Raw genomic sequence first — 13465 nt, 5'->3', positions numbered from 1 at the left:
TGTACGTTGTTTCACACACAGATCTCACACCTCTATAATTGCTTGCTCAATGTTTTTTCTCCCCTATTAGACTATTATTTCTACAAAGGCAGCAACTGTGGCTGCCTTGGTCACCACTGGCAAAGTCCTGCCCAATGACTGGAACATAACAAAAGTAATTTAAAAACTTTTTTTTTTTTAAGTTGGGTGGATATACTATCCTTCTTAACATGATTGACAAAATGTGAGTGCTAAGTATCTCAGGTCATTCTAGCTATAAGCTAAGAATCTTTCCCTTACTGTATCCAGAAGAGTATCTTGGACCCAACTCAATATCTTTTAAACAAATAAATCCCATAAAATAATATCCCCCAAATTGTTTAATTCAGTAAAATATGAAGTACAGACCACCTAAAACACTATATTTTATTTATAACTTTTCTATTGTTTTGGTCACATGTAAAGAATAAAAATGAAAACAAGACACTACTGTGTCACATCGAGAAATAACTTTATCCAAAATGGATTCAAATGGAAGATATATTTAGTATCAATTCATATATTAGTAACTTATACATTTATTGTCAAGTATGATATCCAAAAAAGCACAAAACAGTTTCTAACGCGTTCCACCAAACTTCTGGTTCACTTTACGTGTCACTTCCATGACTACCAACCACACATACAAAGACGAGGGTATACTTAGTGAAGATGGCTTTCCAGTAAGTTTACAAAAAAACCAAAACAGGTATGGTAAAATATAGCATAAGTATCAATAGGGCCCTGAATTTACTTTGGAAAGATTGCCTAAGGCACCACTAAAATGAACAGTTGTAAATCCCCGATCAGACTTTAAATTTTTCCAGTCTTAAAATTTCAATTCTAACTACCAGGTAAGGTGACTAGATTAGTTGGTATACTATTTCCTCTGTTCCAGCATCTGTAGGAAATATTACATCTATCCTGGGCACTGTCACTCCAATATATATATGTAATATATCTGATTATATGAAGTATGAAAGTCAATATGGGTAATTTTTCTTTAAATGCATTTTAAGAACAAATGGCACTTGAATGAATGGTGGCACAACAGGGAAAAGGACTGTTTTAATATAAAACAATATTAAATCAGCATGTAATGAGGTTGAGTGTTAAAACTGTGAACATTTTATAAAATGATAATTTAGGAATTGTAAATGCTTTTATTCAAAACTGTAAAAAGGCACAAATTACCCTAGTTTGCTGGGATCACAGTTCTTACAAATAATAGCATCTACTGATGAACATGATCAAGAATGAATTAAATGTTTTTGAATTTTAAAACAATGTAAAAAGAATAATTCTGATAAAATCATAATATAAAATAATGAAGACCAAATCCAATTGACAGTGATAACTATTATTTGGCTGAAGAAAACCAGGAATGCTCATGACCAGCAGTTCCCAAGTACCTTGTACAGGTGACCCCGGGGCTGCTGAGGAGCTGGTTAAGGAGAAGGAGAAGTATGCCCAGTGACTGGGACCCTGCCTCAGCATCAAACAGATATGCTCACTTCTGTTTTACTGTACATTGAGAATATGTCTAAGTCATTTTTTTAAAGGCTTCTTGTCATTAAAAGAGAAAATTCTGAAAACCACAGCAACATATCTATGCTGTTTCCAAGCACACAAAGAGAATTAGAACATCTGAGACAACTATGGCTCCAAACGGTGAGAAGAAGGATTAGTTTTCCTTTCTCCTATTATAATGTCAAAATGATGTGTCGTCTACTGAGCCATACTATGGAGTAGCAGACTACTAGTTAGGTGCCTTCCCCAGTTAACAGCACACATCCAGAGGACAGCTAACCAACTGGGAATGTGGTAGGTAAATGCTCACCTGGGCTAGGCAACCACCACAGCAAGCAGGTCCCTCTCTGCCTGGCCTTGGCAATGAGCTGCTTCTGAGAAGCCACAGCTGTCTGTGGTTGAGAACTCACTCCCTTGAGGCAGAGAACAAGAGATATGGGCTGTGGGCAGCTTTTCAATAAAACTGAGAGACATATCAACGTGGTACTGTATGCATCCACTTAAGGATGTATGATAAACATGCTACTTCAAATGGTAAATTATTAAAGATAATTGGCCAGTATATAGATAAGCATAGTTTTAGCACATAGGTCCTCAATAAAATATTACTGAATCTATTATGAAAATGTAATGTTCACTAAGTAATATGCTGTAAAACGTAACAGTCAGAAAAAGAAATTCAACTCTAAAAAAATAAAAGCACATAAAATCCACTGTGTCTTTTTTGTTTGTTTGTTTGTTTGTTTTGTAACGAAGTTTCGCTCTCGTTGCCCAGGCTGGAGTGCAATGGCATGATCTCAGCTCACTGCAACCTCCGCCTCCCAGGTTCAAGAGATTCTCCTGCCTCAGCCTTCTGAGTAGCTGGGACTACAGGTGCCTGCTACCCCGCCCAGTTAACTTTTTGGATTTTTAGTGGAGACAGGGTTTTGCTATGTTGGCCAGGCTGGTCTCAAACTCCTAACCTCAGGTGATCTACCCATCTCGGCCTCCCAAAGTGTTGGGATTATAGGCATGAGCCACCGCACTCAGCCAATCCACTCTATCATAATGCAGGAGTTGGAAAAGTTTTCTTTTTTCTTTCTTTTTTCTAAGTTACAGCAGGTTTTATGCCTAATAAAATATGTTCTAGACATAGGAAATAGCACATTATTAAATTGTAAGATGTAATTTTAACAGATAACCAGTATCATGAGTTTAAAAATCAGATGAAAATGGCACTTTAAAAAAGGAGAAAGTGACTAGGTGGACCTGTACAAATCAATGTATGGGACCTTAGCAAGGAAAGTGTAAATTTTTTTTTTTTAGTAAGTAGTTTTTCATTAGTTAGAAGGAAATGGAATTCTGAATTTCAACTTATAGGTTTGGTCCTCTTACCTTTCCTGGACAAAGCAGTCCTAACCATTTTAACAAATCTCAATTAAAGCAACCTAATTGTAGGATTCAGGACAACCTACCATCTGTGCATCTACAGTATCCTGAAAGTCACGCTCAGTAAATGAAAAGAAAGGCCAAATCTGACCATGTTTACAGTTTTTCACAATAAAATAAAATATCTAGAAAGGCAAATAAAAATGGCTTACTTATACATGAGGTTATTTTTACTTGTTGATTGTACATTTTAAAAAAACTAAGTATGTGCCTTTCCTGCTTATTCAGTACTTTTCATGAAGTCCTAAGCTGAGTGCATGCTGTTTTGTAAACCATAGTGTCTAAACTGTAGCAAAAATCAGATGCATTGAAAGGTAATTTTTACCTCCCAGAAAAGCACTGTATACAGAGTTACAAGAACAAATTCAGTATGATATAATTTGAAAAGCTCTCATTATCAGGTATGGACAATGGCTTATAAAACATACACAGTGAATCAGGTACAGCAACCTGCAAACCACATCATCCCAACAGTTTTCTGTTCTTCCTACTGACAAACATTTAAAAACAGCATTTTCATCATATGAAACTAAACAAAAACAACAACAAAATAAGCTTTCCCCACACTAGATTCTAATCCAAAGAGCCTCACTGCAATTACTGTAAATCACTATCAATCACTGAATTGATTGGGCAAAGATGAACTTGGCACTGTCCCCCCACAAGAGCCTAGAAAGAATGCTTTAAACAGATATAATCCATGGAGAGAGAGATTTACATCATAAATGCTGAAGGCAAAAAGTACACAAACTGGCAGATACATGATTTGGGGTGACAGATGGCACTGCTCCACATAGCACAAAAGAATTCTGTGGAAGTGGTCACAGCGTCTGCTGTTTCGTGGCTGGGTTCTTGGGAGGAAGGAGTTTGTATGTGTTGAAGTAGCCCACCACCTGCTGGGGAATCTCTGCCAAGACACACTGAGCAAGTGCTTCTTTTGGAGCCTTGTGAAAAACAAAATCAAAGTGACTTTATTAACAACTGAATCTTTACTGGCTTTTTGATAAAAGACTGGGGATACTTCAGGAGCCACTAAAATGAAGCAATTCCAATTTAGAGGCCTGTACCTTTTCTTAGGAGCAGTCCATGAAATATGGAATGTGCTAACAACCAATGTTACTTATGATTGCTATTACTATCCCTGCTGACATTTGTCAAGTCCTTTTTTGGTGGCAGCATTCTAACATTTGATAATTTTGTTGTTGTTATTGTTTTATAACTTTTAAATGTGAGTCTTTCATTCACTTGGTATTAATTTTTTTTTTTTTACTTTTTATTTTACAATTATAGATTCATAGGAAGTTGCAAATATAATAAAGAAAGGTACCATGTACCCTTCACCCAGTTTCTTCCAAAGGTAACATCTTGCATAACTATAGTATAGTATCAAAACCAGGCAGGTGACATTGGTACAGTTCACAGAACTTACTGCGATTTCTAGTTTTACATGTACTCATTTGTGTGGGTGTGTGTTTCTGTATAATTCTATGCAGTGGGTGTGTATTTCTATATAATTCTATGTAATTCTGACACCTGCGTAGATCTGTGTAACCACCACCACAATCAAGATACAGAACTACCTCCACAACACAAAGATCCCTACCTAACATTACTACTTTATAATCACAACAACCTCCTCCTTCCCCTCCCATTGCTGGTGGGAATGGTAAATGATATAGCCACTTTAGAAGAGTTTAACAACTGCTTTAAGAATTAAACATGCAACTACCATATGACCCAGCAACTGCAATCCTAGGTATTTATCCCAGAGGAATAAAAACTTATGTTTGCACAAAAATCCATGCATAGGCTGGGTACAGTGGTACATGCCTGTAGTCCCAGCAATTAGGGAGGCCAAGGTGGGTGGATCACTTGAGGCCAACAGTTTGAGACCAGCCTGGCCAACATGGTGAAACCCCATCTCTACTAAAAAATAGAAAAAAAAATAGCCAGGTGTAGTGGTATGCGCCTGTAATCCCAGCTACTCCAGAGGCTGAGGCACGAGAATCGCTTGAACCCAGGAGGCGGAAGTTGCAGTGAGCCAAAATCGCTCCACTGCACTCAGCCTGGGTGACAGAGTAGACTCTGTACCAAAACAAAAACAAAACAAACAAACAACAATTAAAAAAAAAAACCCCATGTGTAAATGTTTATAGCAGCCTTATGTATGAGAGAGAAAAAGTGGCAAGAGTCAAATATCCTTCTGTGGGGAAATGGTTACACAGTGGTATATCCATACCATGGAATATGACTCAGCAATAAAAAGGAGTACTTGCAAAAACTTGGTGATTCTCGAGAGAATGATGCTGAGTGGAAAATAAACCAATCTCAAAAGGTTGCATATTGTACCATTCCATTTATATGACATTCTTAAAATGACAAAATTACAGAAATGAAGTTCAGATTAGTAAGTGGTTTCCAAGGGTTAAGGAAGGGATAGAAGTAGAAGGGAGGGGATGTGGCTATAAAAGGGCAATGAGAGGGATCCTTGTGATGCGTCTTGATTATACCAATGTAAATATCCTGGCTGTGATTCTGTACTATAGCTCTGCAATATGTTACCACAGGAGTAAACTGGGTAAAATAGTCTTCCAAGAGATATTCATCAAATGAAACTTCCAGCTTGAGGGGAATTTGGCATACACTTACATAGAGCTTTTCCTGTTGTTACAAAGGTAAAGATAAAATACTCATGACATTTGCAATACTATTCTAAAACAATTTATCACATAGACTGCAAGAAGGACATAATTTACATCCTGAAGCAACACTGCCAAATCAAATGGGAGCTCTCAAATGGACAAAGAACAGTGTTCACACATCCTCTAGCCCCTCACACCTACTCAACTGCCTCGTTGTGGACGGGCAAAGGTCTGTGTTCAATCACTTGGGTGTCTGAGTAGGGAGGAGTGGTACTCACATTCTGGAACTGTCTGAAAGGCACAAACTGGACAATATCTCTGATGGCCACTTCGCCTGATGGGGAGCGGAGACTTCCACCGTCACCATCCAGAAACTCCATGGCGCCAAAGTCAGCACCTCCAACTCCAACAATAATGATGGACATAGGCAGTTTGGAGGCATTAACTATAGCTTGTCTGGTTTCATCAAGGTCTGTGATCACACCATCAGTAATAATCAAAAGCACAAAATATTGCTGCCAGAAAAAGAAAACATGTTCACTGAGCAAGTCAAGCGATGGCTAATGGCATCTCTGGCTTGATGAGTCACCCAATCTTTCTTGTTCATTTTCCTTGCCAGTCTCTACCCTGGCTACCACCAGATAAAATATTCCAAGCTTCTCTGATGACAAGGAAATGGACTCTTGCAAAAATACGGTTCATTAAAAGTGCAGTAGACCACAAAATAGGGTTAGCAAAATACATGGAAGCAAGACATCTAAATGTCAGATTAACTTTTCAATAAGGCTAGGAATAAACAGTTTAACTCAATTATTAAATATGTCAAAGTATCAATCAAGGGAGCAAGTGGAAATTTCATTCTCAGAAGATCAAATAAATATAAAAATATTAGAATTGTTTACCAAACTAAAATACAAAAAAAAAAATAGATATGGTTTAAGTGACAAAATCATTCCCCAGATTATGTCACCTAAGATAAACCTTTTCAGAGAGCAGTAAAATGTTACATAAAGTAGTAACTCCATCTTTTGAGCCATTAAGTCTAGAATAGAAATAAGAGTTACAATATTAGCTAACATATGTTGAGTGTTTACTCTGACCCAGGCACTGTACACTTGATATGACTTATCTAACCTTTACAACAACAGTATGAGGCAGTTCCCCTAACTTGCTTCTGCATATACTGAAGGTAAGAGAGATTTGGTATCCAAGGTCCAATAGGTAATGGTTAGCTCATTCAAGTATCTTTATTATAATAAGAAATCCTGCAAGAGCAACTCATGTGGTAAGTTTCCACAAGGCTTAATTTGTTATGTCTACTTCAAAAAGATAGATGATAGGCATTTTATCTAAGAAAGTTAATTCAAAGGACAGATACAAGACACATAAATGCCAATTATTCTTTTGTTGTCTTATTTTTAACAATCACTAGTACAACAATAAAAATCACTCCCAAACCAAGAACGACTATTGTGTCTTGCCTTGACTTTGTATCATGACAACCCCAAAAAATTTAAAAATGGCACCAGGAGCCACTACCAATCCACATTCTTCCCATCCCCTGGCCACAGAACACTTACGGAAGCTGTCTGCTGTTGTGTGGCTGCAGCAGCAAACCTAGCCACATGATTTATGATTGGAGAAAAATTAGTTGGTCCGTAGAGTTTTATCTGAGGTAGGCAAACCCGATACGCCTCTATAATGCCTTGGATTCCTAGAACAAAAAAAGCAGTATTAAAAATGTTCAAGCACAATGTGTTTATTTACAATGCTGGCTAATTTGATTATATATATCAACATATAGTGCTTTAAAGAGTCAAAAGTTCTATATGCAGGAGTTCCTCTAAGCTCTGTGTTACATAACTCCATAGGTATGCTCCATTGCAAAAATCTATAAGCTCTGTCCTCACCCAGTAGAAGGGATTTACTCCTATCTCAGTCAAATTATTCATTAGTCTACAGTAGGACTGTTACATTTGTGCTTAATTTTTTTTTTTTTGAGACGGAGTTTCGCTCTCGTTTACCCAGGCAATGGCACGGTCTCGGCTCACCGCAACCTCCGCCTCCTGGGTTTGAGCAATTCTCCTGCCTCAGCCTCCTGAGTAGCTGGGACTACAGGCGTCCGCCACCACGCCCAACTAATTTTTGTATTTTTAGTAGAGACGGGGTTTCACCATGTTGACCAGGATGGTCTCAATCTCTTGACCTCGTGATCCACCCGCCTCGGCCTCTCAAAGTGTGGGGATTACAGGCGGAAGCCACCGCACCCGGCCCAGTTGTGCTTAATTTTAGTGCATGTTGGGAATGTAGCTGTCATAGAAAACCACGGAAAATGTTCCACATCATACAACTGATGATAAAAGGTAAGAAAGTGTTATTAATAAAATGAAAAATCATTCGCATATGCTGCCGGAGGTTCTACAAAAATACCAGATGGCCATAAACCTAATATTAATTCTAGTTAATTAACTGATACAAGTGTTTATTCAATAAGTTAAAGGTTAATCATTGTATCACAGACTGCATTAGTTCCAAATATTCACTTCCAAGTTATTTATCCATTTTGCTGCAGAAGCACTGATGCGTTTGTTTAGGGGTACTGCCCCTAGGCCTGCTGGGGTGTTGTCATCAAAGCCACTGAGATTCAGAGATTGTTTATTACAACAGCACAACGCAGTGAAAGCTGACTGACATTGCTGGTCGAAGCACTGCTGATGAAATTTGTATACCACCCATGCACCTGTTGAATCCGCTTGTAATATCAGAGCGTTTAGGATGCAGATAGGATAACAGAAATTCCAAAGAATTTCCAACAATACTTGCTGAGATCATCACACATACTTGCCGCAAAAAAACTTAATGTAAATCAGAACAGGTCTCTTGCTTTTAAAATGTCCGATAGAACACAGAACAACAAAAAAGAGAAGCATATATAGTCATGGGTCACTTACCAATGGGGATAAATTATGAGAAATGCATTGTTAGGCGATTGCATCATCGTGTGATCATAAAGTATACTTACACAAACCTAGATGGTACAGTCTACTACACACCTAGGCTATATGGTATAGCCTATTGCTCCTAGATTAAAAATCAGTACTGGATATTGATATACTGAATAATGTAGGCAATTATATCAACTGTACCTTTTCTATGTCTTTACGGTAAAAATATAGTATTATAAGCTTATGGGCCTACTGTCATACATGTGGTCTGTCAATGACTAAAATGTCATTATGCAGGGCATGACCATACTTGGCTTAAAAGCTTCATGAAACCAACTCTCTCCTCTTAAAATTTAAGGATTCCAATAAACTCCTCTTAGTTCCTTTGAACTTAGGAACAGGTAGTCTTATGAATAACCTTTGAGAACATAACTAATTCATATGCAGAGGTGATTTTACATGCATAAGGTCGTTGTAACTAGGAGTCAGTCCAGTAGTAACAAAGGTAAAATAATTTATTTAATTTCTTCACAAATATCAATAGCCTTCAATTCCTCAATTAAAACTGAATTGTGCCAAAATCCTTTCTATGCATCAAAGTAACAAGTTATTTCTAAGGCATGTTATTTCTAAGGCAACTAAGTTCAATGATTAGTTAGGAAAAGAGGAAGAAACTTCCTTGCCTTAAAATAAAGCTCTGAGCTTTTTGCTGGACAGTATCTCCTTTGTTTAAAACCAAACTGATGCTTTCTCCAGAGTGTAAACCACTTGGTGAACAGCCCAAAGATGAGCTTACATTACTTACACAGTGACTAAACTTCTAAAATGAATTATGTCACCCATATTCTGTGACAATAAATGAAAGCTAATGACAACAAATTCCAAAAATTATTCCACTTTCATTATAGACATGAAGCATATTTCTTAAAAAGAATAACATTCCCAGTTTCAAATGGCTAGGGAATAGAAGAGGTCATAACCAGCCACTGAAAGTGCCTCAAAGGAACACTGAAGTAGTATGGAAAAAGTGTTCTGGGGAAAAGAACAAAACCGTATTGCAAACTGCTCTCCTGACCCCCGCAGATTTGTTCATGATCTTCCACCTTATGAATGTTGTTTAGGAAGAAAAGGAAAAAACACTTTCTTCTGTTATAAAGCTACACATTTGTAATTGTCAAAATAGCCCTTAGCAGAAAATTAGCTTATTGTCTAGAATTTTAAATTATGCCTCTGCTCCCACACCTACTTTCCCTTCTCCAAACTCTTCAGTCTTACATATAATTTAGTGGAAGGGCTAGCATTTCCGGTTGATTGCTCAATGTGGTGTAAAAAAAAAAAACAAAACAAGAAGCACTGGGACATTTGAGGTATAAGGAAAAAAAAAAAAACGTGGCTAGGCATGGTGGCTCATGCCTCTAATCCCAGTACCAAGGCAGAGGCAAAAAGATAGCTCGAGGTCAGGAGTTCAAGATCAACCTGGCCAACAGAGTGAGACCCTGACTCTATTTGTTTAAATAAATGAAAGAAAAAAGTAAAATGAAAGACAAATGTCTGCCTCCTGCTCTCTACACAGAGGAAAGCTGGTATAGAAGCTCAATTCTTTGTTTCTTTTGCCCATCTCAGCTACTTACAGAATACTGTGTGAGCAACAAGTATTAGATGCTGGATACTTTTTTCTTTGTAGAAAGTGACTACTACTTTGAAAAAAGCTTCAAAAGATCTGTATATTAAATTACTAATTTTATTGAAGGTTTCTTTTTAAATCAATTTACATGTGAAAATACTTTTAATATATGATTATTTGTATTGATCTACTCCAAAAATTGAGAATTTTTTTGTCCTATTAAAATTATTAAGGTAGAAGGATTTAGCCAACAACCTTCATCATCATAATACTGATTTGCCCCATAAATATCATGACCACCCTAACCACCAACCTGGTGCAATTCTTCTACCTTATACAACAGAAAGTTAAATATGTAAGAAGATGAAACCTAGAGATGAAATTTGAGTAGTTTTAATCACAAGAAAAAAACAACAAAGAACAAAGTAAAGACTAGTGAGCCTTTCTATTTGAAGTCATCATGTTTGTTTTTTAACTTACCATTACAGTAGGGATTGGATGGGTTGAAGTTCATTGGAAATTCATGTGATACCTGTCAAGGATGGAAAAAGGACTGATGAGGCCTGGGTTGCTTTTCTAGGAGGCAAAGCTTTAAAATGAGATTTCCTCTTACCTGCCACTGAGGAGGTATCTGAGCTCCAAAACCAAAAGCTGGAAACATCTTATCACTAAAAAGAAAATAAAATTAATAAAATGTTGTTTTGTCAAAATAAAAAGAGCTTTATCTTTGCTCACAATAAAATCAATATGAGCTCATTTCAAAAACAATTTTTCAAAATCTTAGATGAAGATAAAACAAAGATTACCTATATTAACTGCCAAAGAAAATCAGTGCTAATATTTGACAACTCTCATTCTAGATATTTTTCTGTGCACTGAGGGAGAAAAATATTTCTCCCTATAGAAATGGAGTTTATAGTCATGTTTTATAATCTTCTCTGTTCTACTTAAATCTTGTGTATCATTGCAGTGATCAAATGAGTAAATACATGAAGCCCTGAAAACCACAATTCTTTTTTTTTTACTAGTTTATAGCAAATTCATTTGGTAGCAAAACCTGACCTCAAATGATCAGAGGTTATCAGTAGCTTTTATTTATGCCACTTAATACAAATATTCATATATTAAGGATGGGGACAGTGGACCTGAATATATAACATCACGTGAATAGCCACTGAGTATCCCACAGTATGGCTATCCTCCCCCAGATGTCTGATAGCCAATGTTCTGCCATTATAAAACGTTGTAATGAACATAATTTTTCTACAAGGAATATTCTTTTCATATTTATTCTTAACAGTTAGTTTTGCATTGAAGATAGAGCCGATGCCATGTCAGAAATATTTCTCCCAGGCGAGGTGGGAAAATCACTCGGGCCCAGGAAGTGAGGGTGCAGTGAACTGTGGCTGCACCACTGTACTCCAGCATAGGCACCAGAGCGAGACCAAAGAAAGAAAGATACATTTTTCCCCAGTTTGTAGTCTGTCTTCAACTTTGTTTAAAGCGTCTTTCTTTGGTCTTTCTTTTCATAGTTTTTAATATTAATGAATGTGAATGCAAAAAATGTTTCATGATTTTTGCCTCTGCTCTCTTGCTTAAAGGTTTTCCGGCTGGGCGCGGTGGCTCACGCTTGTAATTGTAGCACTTTGGGAGGCTGAGGTGGGTGGATTGCCTGAGGTCAGGAGTTCAAGACCAGCCTAGCCAACATGGTGAAACCCTATCTTTAAAAAAAAAAAAAAGGTTTTCCTCACTACAAGATTATAAACAATTCACATATATTTTCTTCTAGAACTTTAAAGTTTGCTTTTGATATTAAACTCCTAATTCATCTGGAAAGTGTTTTGAGTAGGATATGAAGCAGAAATTGCTGCTCTCTAACAATATCCATTCTCTCCTTTAATAATAGAACACCAACCAGGCGCGGTGGCTCATGCCTGTAATCCCTGCACTTTGGGAGACCGAGGTGGGGAGATCACAAGGTCAGGAGTTAGAGACCAGTCTGACCAACATGGTGAAACCCCATCTCTACTAAAAATACAAAAATTAGCCAGGTGTGGTGGCCCATGTCTGTAATCTTATCTACTCAGGAGGCTGAGGCAGGAGAATCGCTTGAACCCAGGAGGCAGAGGTTGCAGTGAGCCAAGATTACGCCACTGCACTCCAGCCTGGAAGATAGAGTGAGACTCCATCTCAAAACAAAAAAATAAATAAATAATAGAACACCTGAGGTAGAGCCTGCACCTCCTAGCTTCTCTGGGCTGGATGTGATCAGGTGGCTAGGATCTGGCGAAGGAGATGTAAGTAGAAGTGATTTGCCACCCACTTCTGAATCACGCCCCTAAAGGGAATCCACACACACTCCCTGGTCCCTTTCTTCTCTTCCCACTGGTTGGAGAAGATGAGAACCAGAGCTATGGAGAGGGATGGAAGTTGTGAATTGAGAATAGCAGAACTGCCCTATCAGTTCTGAACTATTATACTTACCTCTAGATATGCAACATGAAGTGAAATAAGCCTCTATTTTGTCAAGGCTACTTTGTCTTTGTGTGTTCATTTCAGGAGTTTTGTCTGCACTGTAATTTATACAGAATAATATCCTAAAACATGCAAGTATGTGTCAATTCAGTTCTTGTCTAAATGATCCAAATTCAATTCTTGTCCAGTTTGACAGCTTTTACAACTCCTTCCCCTAAATTCACTTATACACATGGGTCTATTTCTGGACTGTTTGCTTGGTTCCACTGGTCATATCCTAATTCCATACTCTCAATTAAGATAACTTTTTAAATATCTGCTAGTGAGAAATTATTAATTTTTAAATTCTATGTTATATCTGACCAACTTTCTAAGCTCTCACTACTTTCTAATAAAATAACTTCCCATATATGTTAAATATATTTAATGATTTTTCCCTTAAAACTTTCTAGCCTGAAATTGGAATTGCCATTTTGCTTCAGATTTATTTGCATTTGCCTAAAAATTTCACCTCTTTAAATGCTACAGATTGATGAAAAGCCCCATCGATATGTAAATAAAATAATAATAGACAAAAGCAAGTGAAAATGTATTCTCTACTCCTAACAGATCCAGGAAAAACACTACTAAAGCAGACATTTTCCCTCTTGTTTAGTAAACCCTCAAGAGGACCTATTTAATATTTAAATCTATTTAAAACCTAACCATTAATAACCCTTCAGAATATTTTATAGCAATTAGATCTAGTTATCCTTCAGCACTTGTTAAAAGTCACCATTAAAAAGTAATTTGGCAACTACCAA

The 13465-nt window shown here is 37.1% G+C and overlaps 1 protein-coding gene across 2 annotated transcripts in view; it reads right to left on the bottom strand.

Annotated features, from left to right (window-relative positions):
* Window positions 1-391: 391 nt before the first annotated feature.
* Window positions 392-13465, bottom strand: part of CPNE3 (copine 3) — a 49362-nt gene continuing 36288 nt past the window's right edge. For both annotated transcript variants that reach the window (XM_064384346.1, XM_021667008.2), the window contains exons 12-16: window positions 10801-10855; window positions 10668-10719; window positions 7199-7332; window positions 5897-6133; window positions 392-3920 (exon numbers count right to left, since the gene is read on the bottom strand). In XM_064384346.1, the coding sequence (XP_064240416.1) occupies window positions 3798-3920; window positions 5897-6133; window positions 7199-7332; window positions 10668-10719; window positions 10801-10855 (601 nt within the window). In that variant the 3' untranslated portion in view covers window positions 392-3797. The remainder of the gene's footprint in view (window positions 3921-5896; window positions 6134-7198; window positions 7333-10667; window positions 10720-10800; window positions 10856-13465) is intronic.

The sequence above is a fragment of the Aotus nancymaae genome, unplaced genomic scaffold (assembly GCF_030222135.1).
Source record: "Aotus nancymaae isolate 86718 unplaced genomic scaffold, 86718_ANA_hifiasm-v0.15.2.pri h1tg000036l, whole genome shotgun sequence".
Lineage (NCBI taxonomy): Eukaryota > Metazoa > Chordata > Mammalia > Primates > Aotidae > Aotus > Aotus nancymaae.
Note: the sequence above shows the minus strand (reverse complement) of the source record. Positions and strands in the feature narration are given on the sequence as shown.